At 33.8% G+C, this 17,456-nt stretch overlaps 1 protein-coding gene across 1 annotated transcript in view; it reads right to left on the reverse strand.

Moving 5' to 3' along the window:
- Positions 1-14,601, reverse strand: part of LOC129797786 (bicaudal D-related protein homolog) — a 28,005-nt gene extending 13,404 nt beyond the window's left edge. Inside the window, exon 1 of the mRNA XM_055840633.1 lies at positions 13,265-14,601. Within this exon, the coding sequence (XP_055696608.1) occupies positions 13,265-13,498 (234 nt within the window). The 5' untranslated portion in view covers positions 13,499-14,601. The remainder of the gene's footprint in view (positions 1-13,264) is intronic.
- Between the last annotated feature and the right edge of the window lie 2,855 nt (positions 14,602-17,456).

Raw genomic sequence — 17,456 nt, forward strand, 5'->3', positions numbered from 1 at the left:
AAAGATGAGGAATCTTTTTGTGTCATTTTACCGCTGCTATGACTCTATTTGGGGAGTGTTGTTGTCACCTGAAGATTGTATGTATATAGCAATGGGAACTTCTAATAAATTAATAAATTTATAAATTAAATTAATAAATTGAGTTATTTGCAATTTATTGCAGTTAAAATTGTTGTTGATTTGCTTTTTTGACGCTCAACTTATATTCCATTCTTTGTTCATCCAAGATGTCTTATTTCTTCTTTTTTCCCTCGATTGATCTAAAAGCTGCTGATCTCTTTGATCGTTGAATCTTGATTAGAAAAAAAAAACATTCCCAATGCTTTTTCCTGCAATTATCCATCGGAAGCTACTCTTTTGTGCTTTTTTATTCCCATATACGTAGGTATATTGCTGTTAACCCAAAAAAGCCATGGGATACAGCATGGAATGGGAACAGTGAACTCGTGACTTTTACCCATTTAGTTTAGCAATAAGCATGGAATATCGTTTCTAAAGCATCCATTTTCGATGGAATAATAATACTGAAAATTTTGCAGAAGAAGAATACACAGGAAAATTTAATTATGCTAACTGTTTAACTTCACCTAGATATTTTTTTTTCAAATTATTTATTTGTTATTGAAAAGGTGAGTTGGAGGTAGAAAAAAAATCAGACTCACATGGAGATAAATTAATTTTTCTAATTAAACTTTCCCATGCATTCAAAGTGTCTTTTGTATGGTGGTATTTCATGGGAGAAGATAAACTCTAAGGTAGGTCTTCTCCACCATAAATAGATTAATTTTAATATATTATGCTGAAAACAAAACGATAAAAATTCAACACAATTGAAAATCAACTCTTAATGGAAATTCATGAAAATCCTCCTCAGTAGTAGTGATCTAATTTAGATTTAAATTCCAATCGTTACCTTTCATTTTAATAGTATTTCTTTTTGGTTAATTATCTTTCTAAATTAAACAATACCACAGAGGAATTTAATTATCAACCTCTTGGAGAGATTTCACCACTAAATTGGCAGTTTAATTTCTCAATATCCTGCTGCGAGAAAAAATAGAGATGTAACGCGACTTTTCGGTCATCAAGTTCTTCTCATATAGCCACGGTGGTGCGCTAATTTTACGTTATTGCGCAATAAATACCGTGTCTTTTAATGCAGTGGCAAATGTCTTTTAAATTGAGAAAAAAAATTCACCTCATTTACCGACTTTCTGCTGCAGATCCCATTTCCATCATAATACCTACTACAGTGCAATTTATTCATAAAGTGACATCATTATTAACTGTTTACACGCAATTAACTTAAAAAGTTGCGACCAAAATAGAAGTGCACGATGGCTCTCGGCATGCTTCTTCTCTTTGGCTCATTTCCCAGAGCTTTTCCACCTTACCACCCTCCTAACATTAGGCCTTCATGGGAATGCAGAAATGCACAACTACCGGTATAGTCAAGAGTTAATGTTTAATCTCATAATCATAATTTTCTTTCATTTTTAATCCATTTTTGATGCATTTCTTCAAAATGTTCTTTTCTTTTCTTTTGTATAGAATCCTGAATCCTCTATAGAAACAGTTTCCATTCAAATATGATTGAAAAGTAAAATAAATTACCCCTGAATGAACAGGTAAAATGCAAAATTAGAGAAAAAATAGTGAGAGATTACAACATTCTTTGTGATTAACAGCGGAATATTATACCACACTAATCTCTAAAGAATTTCTCATGCATTTCAATAGCTCACAATCTTTCTCTTCAATTTGCATTAATAACAAAAGAATTGTATACTTTCTTAGAATTTTTAATTCTTATAAATTTCAAGAAGAATTTTTCCAAGAAAATTCAGTGATCTGTAAGAAGTAAATTAGACCCTATCTGGTCGTCTCAGAAAATTAATTTTCATTTCCAATGGATAGTTTTGACGATGACTGTATAACAGAATATTATCTAAATAGGAGTTTCTTTTCATGTTGTATATCAGCAATTAATTTTCTTTTCCATTTAAATTTAATAATTTTTCACTACACTTTTAAAGTCCAAAAAGCAACACTCCTAAAACCAATTTTATGTTGAGATTCATGGATAAATCCGGCTTTTTTATTTACAAAATCAATTTGCAAACTAATACAGAAATGCTAATTTTTGTTATTCCAAAAGCTCATACGACCAATATTCTTTTTTTTGCGCAATTGAAAATCACACCCATCGCGAAATTTTCAGATTTGAAATTGAAAAAGAAAACAGAGGTGCAACGTGGTGCGGTTTCTTTCTAAATGAAAAAAAAAATAACCAATATGGCTTTGGCACATTTCAGGAAATACCAAAAGGCAATAAAACTCACTCGAAAATGTGGAATTGCTGGAAAAATAAGTTTCTACTAGTCAACCCGAGCCCCCAATCACGTGTGAGCAAACACTATTTTAAGCTATAAATATAGGGCGTATATTAATAGGGGGATGAATAATACGGTACCCCGAAAAATTTTTAAAATAAAAAAATCCCGTTATCTGACCCTTCAGCAGGTAGAAAATGGGAAAAATCAATTTTTCTGTGGGGGCGCTATAAAGGGGGGAGGGGGCGGAATCCCATATGGCGCTTGCAACTCGTATTGACCCCCTCTACCCCCATACCAAATTTCATCAAGATCGGCCCAGCCGTTTCGGGGGAGTTCATGTGCCACAGACAGACAAACAAACATTTTCAGCTTTATATATTAAGATAAAGATTTTATATTCTGAAAGGGAAGGTTTAGACTTTTTTATATTTTTCGTAAATCAAAAATAATTATTTCTTACATTGCTGAGAGAGGACCAAAAGACCAGCCATCAACCAACATGATGGGATTCTTTGTTTCTTTGTGGTGCCGGAGAAGTACTTTTTGTTTGTCATACCTGACTGAATCACCTTGAGGTCAAGAAATGTTCAAGAATCAGTACAAAAACAGTGTCTGATCGTTCTTTCAATGTAGGTAATTAAAATTGAAGAGGGGGAATTTGCACTACATACTCATACGCGGAGGAAATACTTTATATACCTACATATGTAGGTATAAATTCATCAAAGTGGAACCGTCTTTGAAAAAACCATATATATAACACCATTTTCCCGGTCATCAAGCCCCAAAACGTCTTTGCATTTTCTGCAGAACACACAGAATCAATTTAACGAGCTTAAATGGGGAAATAGAGAATAACTTTCAACACTTACATTTTTACGCAGTTTTGGATGTTTTTTTGTGTTTGATTTTTATGGGAAAACATTAAAGAAATATTTCGTCATCTTGTAGCTCCCTTTTTGTTGATTACTCCCCTCTCAACATATTCCCTATTTGAAATGCAAGGTGAATTGTGACGGAACGTTAACCGCATTAATGTTTATTTTTTTCATAGACCCACGATTATCTCCTCCAATAAAACATCAAACATTTCCCTCTTTCGGTGGCAAAAATGTTCAATATTTCACACATCGCAGAGTGAGTCATTCAAAATTCTCCCACGCAAGGTGGCAAATGAGCAAAAAAAAATGGGGGAATTATTTGGTAGAGAAAAAAAAGAAGTGGTTTGAGTAGAAAGTAAAGGAGTATTTAAGTAGATTCTCAAAGCGTAACAATTTGTAGGAAAAGACAATTTTCTATTGAATAAAATTTTTCCTGTTTTTTTTTTTGAGAAATTTAATGGAATAAAAAAATTATGAGTCTTGTTTTACCTTTGGAAAGATGCTCAAGAGGTAGAAAAGAACAATTAGGAGTGTCTCACACTTTCTTCTTGAGAGATGGTAAATGATCCATTTGGTGATGTATTCCATAGAGAAACCCCAAGGAGATCCCCAAAAAATTCCCGCGAGTCACCCAACACACAAATGGAGTGAAGGAATTCACCCCACGCGTGGGTAAAGGAGGTGTATATAGACACGAAATCCACCCACGATTTCTACCTCAGTGTTCACGTATGACTAAAATTCAATTAAATCACATTGGAGCTTATTACCCTCGTCGGAATGGTTTCACATTCTTTCAGAAGTGTTACAAAACTCCACCTCAGAAAATGATTTAAGGCAACAACAAAAAAATAATTTGTACAAATTTTTCAGGTGGATAATTTTCGGAGCAACATATTAAATAACTTTTTGGGAATTGATTGTCTTCTGTGATTTTTTTTTACATCATCATCATCATTACGACGAGGTATAATTAAGAGGAATGTATATTTATGTTATTTTACAGAATGGGGGACATTTTTTTCTCCTACCACCCTCACAAAAAAACAATTTCTTTTACTTCTTGTATGACACATGGATGACACTTTCACGTTTTCAGCCTACATCATTTCCTCCACAGGTGAGTACCTCTTTTCTTTCACCTTATTGTCTCACTCTCCCGCGTCTTGTGTTGCTTCTCTATACAGCACTTTTCTCGTGTTTTAGATGTCGTTTTTAGTGGCTGAGAAATTGTGTCACAGCGTAACACTCTACTTCTTATTATTTGCAAATTTATTGAATACAAATACAATACTCAAATTCATAATCGTGAAAGGCGCAGCACGTGGTCAGTGATGGCACCTTACTACAGGTATATGATAAAAATATTGTTGCTTCATTGAAAGGAACAAAAATTAATGTCTTACAATTTTCCTACTTAAATTGGGAGGTTTTTTTTTATGTAATCCAAATCCCTCGAGTAAACCACTTTACTTCAGTCACCCCTAGTTTTTCTGCATTAATATTTCATGCTTGAATCTGTAATTTTTTTCTTTTTTTTCTCACACACGATAATCAAATATTTGGACAGTATGAGAGGATGAAATGCCTGAATGGGGGAATGGCCAAGAAAATACGCATAACAGCAGGAACTGATATAATTCCATCCAATTTGTTTTCTCAACATCAAATATTCACCCTTTTGTGTATCTCATGCCAAAAGCCATTCTATTTGCACAAAAAGGCCCTCTCATTGAGGAAGTTTCTGCTGAATTTTTATCTTTGCTTAATTTTTTTTTACCTTGTTTTGACTTTTTTTTATACAATCTTCACACGTCTGGAGGTACCCGCCTCCCAAAAAAAAGAAGAAAGAATACCAATTAAGAGATTTTTGTATTTTGAAATAGTTATATTATACCTTGCCAAGAGAAACACCTTGGAAAATAAATTATATGATCATTCGTGTGTGCTCCATCTTGGGTGAGAAGAAAAATAATAATTGAGATTGTGAAAAGAAGATACTAAATATTTTTAATATGTTCCTCATGGAAAACAATTAAATATACATTTCCACGTTTAATTGAAAAAGAAGCGAAATGAAAAAAAAACTCATCTTGCGCACATTCAGCAAATTTTTCTTGGTATGTACTCAGTGTGTGTGTGGCAAAAGTGATGCCGACGAAGGCAAAAAGAGTTTTCTTTTTTTTCCAATTCAAACAAGTCTGTTTAATATTCTTTCTCACCTGCAATATTTCTTCGTCTTGGAGGGTATATATGGTAAAATAATTAAAATTGCGAAAGATGTTTAAAGATGGTAAATATAATTTTTTTTGGTATTGATAGCACGTCAAATATTGCAATGAAAATGTTTTGAGAAAAAAATGGAAAATATAAATTTCAGAGACTTTTTTCTCTCTTTCCTTAAAATTTATTTATCTGATAGACACATTTAATTAATAATTTTCTGCGCTCTCGCAAGCGTCTATTTAATAAGGTACGAGAAAATCTTATGTAAGGTATACCATCACACATATTTCTATTTTAAAGAGTGGCAAATAAATGAGCCTACCAACTAAATAAATAATAAAATACTATAAAGAGGTGTGTGAGAAGTTAAAAAAAATAAATGGGGATGAACAATAGAAAGAGAAAGAGAGTATGAAAGGATTTGCGCAATTTCCAACACATTTTTCGTACAAAATGCTGTAATTTCTTGCCATCAATTTTTATTAGTTTTATATGAAAAGCCTAAATATTGTATAATATGAGCGATTTTCTTTTGAAATGCACACCTAAAAGAAATTGCAATTAGACACGAAGGCTTTTCTTTCTCTTTTCAACCTGAATTTTTTTCAACATTGTATGTCTCACTCTCTTAGCAAGAATTTAGATTAAATTGGATTAGCATTAGCTAAGGGATTGCGGAGTAATTTTATTCTATGGTGGTGTTTTGAAAAGCTCCACCACATTGAAAAAATTGCAATTCCTTATTTTTCTTTCATACAATTTTCATTGATTAACTTTCCCTGACATCATAAATGGAACACACTGTGTATTAGGAAAAAAGAAAAATCATTAGAGGTAGAGGTTTTTCTTTCTTTTACACGAAATTTATGAGCATTTCCGTACAACTTATGGTTGTGTTACGTGGTGAATTGGGAGCTACTGAAAGACAAAAAAAAGCATTGACGATGATATAGTATTGTGAAGTGAAGATCCTCCTTTGTCTTTTTTGTCCATTGTTCGTGGACAAATCTCACAATCTTTATGAATTTATATTAGAGCCACTTAAGAGTTTTAGATTTTTATCATTTTATACTAGACCATAATCAGGGAGGGATCATTGAGGTTTTTTGGTCACTTTTCCTACACTACATAATGTTAATGAAAGCACGCAGGAGAAACGAAGAGAGAGAGAGAGAGAGTTAAGAAATCATTTTCAATGTATCTGAAAATAAAGTCCAGAACCCCTTTTCCCATGCATTATCTCCTGGACCGGAGGAATGCTATTGAAGAAAATTCACTGCCTCACCCGGGGCAATGTGAGGAAAAGCTGAAGAAATCGTGTACTGTACATATATTGTTTATTTGACTCCCAGCATATATAGCAAAAGAAGCAAATGATCTCAAAAGTGATAAATGCACATATACAGTCTTTTCCTCCTCCAACACATGGTGGAGCGCGAGATCAAATGTAGCAAAGTATTGAAAAGCAATGTGGAAGGTTTTCGATTTATTTTTCTAACCCAGCTGGATGAAAAGATGGTTACATTGACGGGAAAATTCCAACAATTTTCTCGTGTGAAATTTCACAAATTAAATGCAATACCTCTAATCAAAAAAGATCCATCTATGCAGTGAAATTTATATTAAAATATTTTTACATTGAGCACCAAAGAAGCTAATAAAAAATAGACGTGCGCAGGCTGTATTATTCTTTTGGCTAATGAGGTAAAATTCACTGTGGCTGAGAAACTTTTCTTGGGGCAAAAAAAATGGGAAAGAATTTAATCAATTTTGGTTGCAATAAGCTGATGAAGTGTGGCGATGGCAATGATTGCAACAGCATTAATATTTAGATCGTATTTGGATATTGAGATTGAGCAGCTGCTATGCATTTCCGAGATGTTGGTACTATTTGAAAGAATCTCTCTCTTTTTTTTCAACACACATCACCACTCTCTGTCGTCATCTGTTGATGCTAGTAAAAACATTATATTGCTGCAGTGAAAGAGGAGCAAGAGAAAATTTCTGTAATTGGAGTTGAACAGCCCTTTGGGAAAGTTTTGTTTTTGAAGATTTACGATAAGAATTCACTTGAAAGAACAAAAAAATAATATAATTACTATCTTCTTGGGAATATTTAGAAAATTAATATTTTTTGACGGAAGGAGAATCTTATTGTTGTTAATTAAATTAATATAAATTGACGAGATTTTTTTGTACGTAGAAGAAAAAGGAATTTGTTGTTAATATTTGCCCACAATGAAAATGAAATAAGAAGGTAGAGAAAAATTCCTTAATTACAAAAAAAAAAGAAAATTTGTCCAACAAAAGGTAAAGAATTTAAGTGAGAAATTCTACTCTTTCTTAGCCATATCTTCCATCTAGGCATCATTCAACTTAGTTGTGTATAGTGTAACTTTATACTAATTTTATATTGACAATTAGCGTATGCTGTTGACCCTAAAAATAGATCCAATAATAAAATGGAGCAAAAAAAAGAACATAAAGTAGCGAATGGAGTGAGAAGTCAGGCAAAAACAGCATCAAAGTCAGTCTAACAATTAATTTCGTAAAGTAATTTCGCCCACGCTTAACATTTTAACAGGCATTTAATTAGCCCGCGAAGGAAAATTGCAAACAATACGGCTAACGTGAGAGATCTTTGTGCAAGACTAAGACAGTCTATTATAATATATAGTTAGGAAAATCACAGAAATTCCTTCCATTTTTTTGTAGTCATACATTGTTTTTCAGTCATATAAATTTTTACCAACATAGAGAAGTTGGAGCGAATTTTCAATATTTCTCGAAAGTCCATTGAAAATTTAATTTAGATAAAATGAGAATATTGACACTGTCCATGAAGAATAAAATTGAGAATAAAATAGCAAAAGAGGGATTGTGCAAAAGGAATCACTCAACCGTCAATCTTGCTGGGGATCTCTCTGCAAACACCTCTGAGTCATTCTTTGAAGTTTGACATGGCAATTTCGCAAGGTAAAGTATCACGGCGGAATTATATTTCCAAATTTGACTTTTACACTAAATTGCGCTACATTTATTGTTCTCGCTGTATATACGTATATTACAAACGGAGGAGAAGTAAAAGTGAGAAGGGAACATTAACCTGAAGAAGTTTATTTAAATAAAAAACTCTGCATTTCATCATTATTCTAGTCGACTGATCATCAAAATTTGCCACCCAAAAATTGCACAAAAAAAAACATTTTTATACTCCGTTTTATATTTTTGAGCTAGTTTCTTCGTTTCTTGTCCTTTGCACGCACAATTTTCTCTCTTACTGTGTAAATGTTATATGAAGAAACTCTCTCAGGGGGAAACGAGAAAAATTGCAAGATACTTTGGACACATGTTTAAGTTTCTTAAGAAATTATAGATAAAGATTTTTTTTAGAAAACATTTTGTGGAGAAAGTATGTGTAAGATCTTATTGATAAATTCATTACATAGTTTTTATTAGAAAAAAATACATTTCTAGATCATTTGTTTGAAATATCTTGACCTAAACAAAGTATTGTTGTTCGCGTTTAATTTTTCTCATGCGGGAAAATGTCAGCATGGCATTTCTTTTCTTATATATACAAAAGAAACACTTGTTAGCAAATCATAGGATAAAACTAGCACAAGATGTGGTAAGGAAATAACATCAACAACATACATACATATACAATATACCTCTGTGGTGACGTGAAGAAGACAAAAAAAGGTGAATTTACGTATAGTATTGCATAGAAGTGAAATTAATCTTCCAGGGTACACAGAGAGCATCACAAAAGACATAAATCATATACCTAAATATGCACCCAACCATTTCCACCATTAAGGTATAAAAAAAGTTTTTTTTTTTGCAATTTATTCAGTGCGATGAAAATTGTTTGATTGATGATCAAAAGCAAGATAAAAAGGTTTGTAAATGAAGGGAAAATTAACATTTTGATGATGAGAGGGTTAATAGTTTGGAAAGAACGTGCGACATTTTCATTTTTTTTTTTTTACATATTACTACTTTTTTAGATTTATGGCGCTCTAAAACTTCCAAGAACCATCGTGTTGTTCTGGTCAAGAGATCAAGAAAATTTATACCTCCAACAAGTCGCTAATTGAATGAGAAAAAAAAACTTTAATTTACAACTTATAGTGTTAATTGTAAATTCACTTCACATATAATTGAAACGAGCCTTGAAGGTCTCTCTCATTTTTTTGCTATATCCACCGTCTTAGTATTAAATTGTAGTTGGATTTTGCAAAAATTGCGCCGCCAAAGAAACCTTCATAGAGAAAAACTAAGAAATTAAGATCAACGATTGCTATCAATTTAACATTTCCGTTCAATTTTTTGGCGAATTTTTTAAAGACATTTTCGAATGTTGCCAAATTTTTCTTCTCAACTAATTAATTAGTTTTCTATGAGGTCAAAAAGTAATGTCTGTCTCAATAAAATCTCTGTATTTTACTTTAAGACTTTTCCACGTTGAAATGTTGGGAAATTTTCGAGAAAAAGGTCTCTTGAGATCACAGAAAGATCATGAGCTTCAAAACTTTCAATTCACACATGCAACAAACCCTTAAAACTTCTTTTTTTTTATGGGAAAAACACATACAAAATATTCGTGTTATTGAGAAGAGATGAATGTACTTGAAAGTCTCAAGGTTTGAGGATTTACCAAGATTTCTGCGTCATTCTTTGCACATTTTTTTTGTCTCTCCTCTCAATGCAACGAAGCCTTTCAAAATACTCCGATTAGTCACTAAAGCATAAGACTACCTAGCATGTAGCATATAAAGTCTGTCTCTCATTGGATATTGAATGAGGATTATCTCACAGTAAATCGTCTCAAATCCCACCCAACTGCATACCAAAGTTTTCACTCTTGATACGATTTTTTTGTGTTTTTCACGTGTTGAAAGTGAGAAAAGAGTTTCAATACACAATTTTAATTTAATTAATTCTAATTCTGTCCCACTGTTGGAATTTGCGTGTTTTTATTTTGCACTCACCTCTCAATTTCATTTCTTTCGTGTGATATTTTTTATTTAAAAAAAACTTTATTTTTGTGCACGCCGTCTTTCACTTTATACGTCTTGGAAGTTGGGTTAATGAATTTCCGAGAGGGAATACATTAATGGGAAGGCATTCACACAATTTCCTCAAACCCATTGGGGTCTCCCCCCGCAATTTGATGTGTTTTTCTTGCGAGAAATTGCCGGATGTGGTTCAATATAAATACAAAGGGAAGAAGGATCTGAAATCAGAATTCTTTTTTTTTCTTATCAAACATATGCACAGGATTTTATTGGCATCAATTTCCACCATGAAGCATGTTGATAGACATACTTCCCCCAAGTCACAACATTATGCTTTGGGCTTGAACCACAATCACCCCTCTTGTTCAATTAATTTGATTGCATATGACTTTTAATCTTGCTTTTAATAATCAAAATAAATTTATAAAAGCATAAATCGAAATGCGGAAATTGCCAATTTTTCCATGACTCGACACACCGAAATATTGCCAAATAAATAAATTCCCCCCTTCCCCTCCCTCTTGACTGTCTGCACTGAATGGTATGTTGTATGTATTATTACTTGAGTAAATACAAAAATCATTTTAACTCCCTCTGACCATGTGAAACAATTCAAAAATATCCCGCGGCTTGTGGTTTCTCTCTCTTTCGTGATTTTTCTCATCTCATACCCCAGCTTCAGTCATTTATAGATAGTTTTATGAATAAATATTGTATAAAGATTGTTTTTAAATTGAAAACATGGTGAAAATATTTTCAAAAAAAAATCTCTACAAATTTTTCATTTCCTTGTAAAGTTTTTTTTTCATGCTTCACGTGAAACGCGATAAATCATGGATTGAGTTATATATGACCCAATTTATAATTGCCTCAAAGTTAAATTCAATTATTTACATTGCTTTAGCCGTTTTACTATCGATAATCGAATCTTAAACTACCAATAAGTCAAAACATTTAAGGAGGAAATAACACGATTGTAAACACCCACAATTAGACCTGAAAGAGATTCAATCATTATTGAAAGGGAACTTTGGAAAAAGCTCTCGTGTTAAAACTTTTGAAGATTGTCTTAAAGTTAAGAATGACTCCTTATGCAGCCTGGAGAGCTTTCGCTTGAGACACTTCAAGCTTCATGAGGATTGTGCTTGAAAGAGACTTTATTCTCCTGAGGAGAGACTTCATTGTTTGCCTCGAGTGTCTCTTTTTAGCAAGCAAACTGGTTAAAGTGAATGGTGGGTCGCTGAGGCACACAACTATGACCTCGAAGTCAATAAATAAAATCACACACGAGTCAATGGATAAAAGTTACTCAATTCGCAGCATTTATCTTGACCAATAGACTCTCCGCATTGACACACAAGAGAGTCATGCTTTGGGATACAACAACATGTTACTCTTGTGTGGTCACTCTGGACGTTTTTCTTCACTTTCCTCTACAATTGGTGTGTGTCTCTAACTCTAACAATCCAAGGTGTGTGTTGAGACACAATTGCAGGTAATTTGTCCAATTTAGAATGCACTTTTTACTCGTTTCTTGCGCGTTTTTTTAAACCATTGAGTTCCCAACACCACAAGACCAAAATAAAGAAATTAATTGAATTTTCACTTGGTGGGTTTTTGCATATTCTCTTGTATGTAATACGACTCAAGTCTTAACCACTCTGTGTGGTTGAATGCTAATATTTTAATAGATTCATATTGGTGACAGAGTACTTCTAAAGAATTAATGATTCTTCAACTTGTTCAATTTATCTTTAGTTGGTATACCACATTATGGTTTACGATTGAATAATCCTTTTTATGGGAATTCATCAAGGGTAGAAATTTTAAAAGTTGGCAAAAAATTTTGAGAATACCACAAGTCTCAAGAAATTTAGAAATGTTTCAAAGTCGTACGAATTTTGATTTATCTGAAAAATCGGATTAAAAATTACTAAAAATTCTAATTCTACTACTAATTTATTCCTCTACATCAAAGCAATACCTACAGTACCTATATTACTGATCTTCCACAATATTCCTTTGAAATATTGAGCTTAGTTTAAGCATTTTATGTGCAATTTATATTGCATCATTTTTGTAATTTAATCGTTTCGTGTTACCCACTCTGTGCAAAAATTCTCTATTGTATAGAATCGTAGAGAATGCAATTAAAATATTATTCATTCAATATGATATCATGCATCAATAATATTCCGAAGGTCCGTCACCTGAGAATATATCGACTTTGATGATCACATTACAGCCGATCTTCGATGTGTGATCATTTGATCATTTTTTTATATTTGGAAATGTCGAGGTAAATGTTTTTTTTTTCAACTTCAAAACTATATACAAAATATAGGATGTTTAAACCTTAATTAAAGCTCCATTGATTTGTAGTTTAATTTTCAATATATTCATTAATTTCCGTTAGTATAAAGATATTGAAAATCACATTAAAGAGCTAGAGGTATTTTTTTGCAAATTTCAAAACCATTTTATAATCATTAAATTTTGATTTTCAAAATACATTGTATATAGGTAAGTATTTCCAATGTTATATTGCAAATTTAGCATAAATAAATTACATAAACACGTCCCAAATGGGTTTCAGATGAAAAATTTCATAAGAAACCTTCATAGCGAATTTAGTTCATTTGCAGATCTTTATAATGTATCTCTTCTCGTCCATTTAATAAATTGAATTGGTACATATTGTACATTATGGTGTTTTATTTGGAGAAAACGTGACCACACGAGGTGATATTTTGCAAAGTAAAAAAAAAAAGAAAAGAAATTCATGTTGATGACTCACCTCAAGCTTTGCCGAGTACTCTTCAATGATTTTTTCTTGCTGCTTGGCTAATTCCTCATTCTTTTCCAGTAGAGCTTTTCCCAATTCAGCCGCTAGGACGAGATCAGCTTCCTTTTGCTGCAACTGCGCCCAGAGATCACCCTCGGCGGATTTTCCCGCATCTGGAGGTCTTGTTTCCATGTCGAAAATATAATCCTCAAGGGTGGGTTTGGTTTTCTTAGCTGCCGTTGCCATTCCCCTTCGTTGTGACGCCACCACACTCCTTTGGAAAATTCCTCCAGACGTTGTGCCAGGAATTTAGAGTAGTATAGCAAACCCCCGTCTCTCTCTCGTGACTCGTTTATATTATTATTTATTATTTTCCTGCATAAAACACTGTGAGTAGCGAATAAATGTTTTTTTTTTCTTTAAAGAAATATTTTAAATTTTATCACCAATAGACACGAAATCACATAATTTTTCCGTTTTCACTTGAAAAAAGTGATCTTTTCTACACTTGGAGGCCACAAAGAAATCTTTTATTTTTTATGATTTATGAATTCATGTTTGTAAATACAAATTTTCTATGGGGGGAAAATCCACACTGTGGAAATCTCACTTGAACACGGGCTATTATTGATTGTACCACCGAATTTTATCGATTTCACACAAGTGGGATTACTTAACTTCTTTTGCTCCGTTGGTTGTTTTCTTTTTTTTCTTCAGTATTTTTTTTTACTTTTTCAGTGTCTCAGTACGAAATTTGAGATAATATTTTCTGTGCAAAATGGAACACAAGTTCTAGAATCAATGTGGGTTATTTGCTGCCACGAATAATGCTTTCACACAGAGGCACAGATGATGGAGGTGAGAAAAAGGTGTTGATTTCGCGTGGAAAAACACACAACTCTGTTTCTGAGAAAAAAAAACACAAAATATACCAATAACTACTCCTATTTTTTGATTAGATATAAAAGTGTTAAGTTGTAAAGCTTAAATGTTTTTTCAAGATGTAATTGCACTTTTCTCCAACACATCGTCTTTCGCTCTCCTTTGGTATAGCGCTCGTGTGTGAGTCAATAAAGAGCTTTTCTCTTTTTTTATCGTTTAAAAAATTCACTCAAGAACACACATTTAACTAAAATCCCATTTAATATTTCAGGTGAGTCACTGGGCATGATGGAAGTCTCATTGGGTTTTTGTGTATCTCTCGCTGGTGCGATAACTCCCACCGATTTATCTTCTCTCTGATAAGAAAATGTTGTCGGGGACAAATTGGAAAACTCAATAGCTGCAGGTGATATGTGGGGAGGTGGGGGTGGTGGAAATTGATTGGGCAGGAAATCCTCTATCACTGTTCCTGTGGCGCGTACACGATGGAGCACATGCACCCCCAACACAGAAAATAAATAAAAAAAGACGACCGCGAAACCACAAGAGTAAGAAAAAAGCACAGCGAGTTCCACCTCAACCAGTAACACAACTAATACTGCGGAGTCTCTGAACTCCGGAGTCTCTGGCCACCGCGCGATAGTTTGAGCCAGAGAACTCGTGCTCCTACAGTCGGCTCTGTGAGTGCGCGAGAAAGAGCAAAAAAGCACGTCTAGCATGTTGGGTAGAAGGAGAAGCCACATATGGTGCCTCCAGTCGGGTGGTATGAGTTGTGAAGCACTCTCCCGATGAAATACCATATTCAGTGAGAATTCAACGGAATGGCAAAACGGTAAAAGGCTCACAAAGAACTTTTTGGCACAACACTGCACGACACCTTCCCCAGGGAGGACGGAAGAGAAGCCCAGGGGAGATGACCACGATGAAGGTGAGACCCTGAGAAAATTCCCATCGATGCGCGCGCCAAAACAATACAACTCCCGGATCTTTGGGGCTTACAAGAAGCCCCCCAGCATCAAATGGGCAGACATTTGAACCAGATTTTTTTTTTAATTTGATTCCCGTCTCTTTTCATTCTTTTTTTTTTGGCAATATTCCCACCCACACCTCATACCTATGTCGATGACTTTTTGCCACTTTTTTGCACGTGTAAATAGGATTTGGCTCGTTCTGAAGGATAAATCTTTTTAAATTGATTAAATATTGTTAAAAAAAAATCTATTTCCCTTTGTTGGTTTAATATTTAATCAATTCCTAAAATCTGATTTCTTTTAAATGATTAATTTGTAAGGTGGGGTAATTAAAATTTTCATAATTGAAATAATTAATAAAATTTTATACACTGTTAGAAATTGGAAGAAAAACAATTATCCTCTCCTAATGAATAAATCAAGTTGTAATTACAAATAAGAATTTTCCGAAGCTCTGTTTCATTTTCATCAGGTCATTGTGAATAAAGAAAAAAAATCTTCAAATATATTTTTTGAAAATAAATGCTTGTTCCATTAATAACAGAAAATATTTAAACGATTTAGAAAATTGTGGGCTAACTATGTGTACATCATAGTTTTATATTCATACAGAATAATTACCAGGCAAAGAAAAACTTGCAAAAAGTGTAATCAAAATTTTTTGCAGTGTACAATTACAGAGGAAGAAGATACAAAAACGCAAGACGGTTCTTCCGGCTCTCAATCAGCTCTTAATATACAAGGTGAGAAATTTGAGAGATATGCCTTTGCCTATATAAAATATCCGTTTCCATCATCTCTTCCTTCCCACACTCAAGGAGATAATTTCACCGAGATTTGGTGGAATCTCTTCCGCCCAGGGACGCACAGGAAATTCCATAAAATCCCCATAAAATCCATCGGAGGAAAAAAATGAAAGAACTCCACATAGGCATACAAAGGAGAGCGATTGCGTGCGTTTCGTGCAATGAAAGATTTATAAGAAGGTCACTCACGACACAATTCGCTGACACATTTGACCGCGTACATTGAGCTTTTTTAGCTGTGATTCTTTCGAAGAAAAGAATAGCACAGCTTCTGTGTACCACCTAAAATGCAATGTCGTCAGATCGGGCTCAAACTCGAGATGAGCACGAATTAGGGTCCCCACATTCCAAAAAACGTATGTCAAAAAAAAATTCTTCCGGCCGTCCGGCCGGCCGTCCGTCCGTCCGTCCGTCCGGCCGGCCGGAGTTTGACGCTTGATTACAAGAGAACGGTAATAGATAGAGACTTGCGGTAAAAGGCAAAGTTAGTATATCGACCTGATGTCGTCTGATGGTTCGGTCAAATTTACCCCCCCACCCCTCCGTCCGCCATTTTGGAACACCCCTAAATTTTGTTTTCGCTATATCTCAGGCCTTATTATAGCTAGAGGTCTGAAATTTTGATATGTGGTAGGGGCCATCAAGACCTTTCCAACGATACCTCATTTTCGAAAATCGGTCAAGCCGTTTAGTCAATATGGCCGCCAGAATTTTTCATCGAAAATCGACCATAATTTGAAAACGGCTTGACCGATTTTGATCAACCCGGGCTCAAATGAAAGCTCTCAACAAACCCTACAACTCTCTAGAACATCCGAAGTTTCAAAAGTGACCGCTAGGGGGCCAAAAATTAGAAACAAAATTTTCGATGAGTTTTCGATGAATATCTCGAAAACTACACGATGCATTTTCTTCAAATTTTTATATGTTATAGCTGGCTATATTATCTAGCTCCATGCCAAAAATGAAGAAAATCTATGTCGCCGTTCTCGAGATATAGCCTTCCAAAGTTGGCATGTCATATCTCGGGTTCTACAAGTCCGATTTTAATCAACTCAAGCGCAAATGAAAGGTTTCGGGAAACCCTACAAATGTTTAGAACATTGCAATTTCGAGAAATGACCGCAAGAGGCGCTAAAGTCGATATTTTGCATATCCAAAATTTTTAAGTCTAAATATCTCAAAAACTGTACTATGCATTTCGTTCAAATTTCAGTATGTTATAGCTGAGGTCAAGACCTTTCCAACGATAGGTCATTTAAGAAAATCTATGGAGCCGTTCAGGAGATATTAGGGTTTCCAAATTTTATTTAATCAATACGTTAACTATCCGGCGCCCCGCGAAGCGGGGCGCCTTATATATAAGATATATGACTATAAATGCAGAGTAAAATATAACAGTAAAATATAAAATATATATATAGTTGCATGTTTAATCAGTACGCTAACTATTTGGCGCCCCGCGAAGCGGGGCGCCTTATATATAAGGTATATAAATATAAATGTAAATGTAAAGTAAAATATAACGGTAAAATATAAATATAT

The sequence above is a fragment of the Lutzomyia longipalpis genome, chromosome 1 (genome assembly GCF_024334085.1).
Source record: "Lutzomyia longipalpis isolate SR_M1_2022 chromosome 1, ASM2433408v1".
NCBI classification, from domain to species: Eukaryota; Metazoa; Arthropoda; class Insecta; order Diptera; family Psychodidae; genus Lutzomyia; species Lutzomyia longipalpis.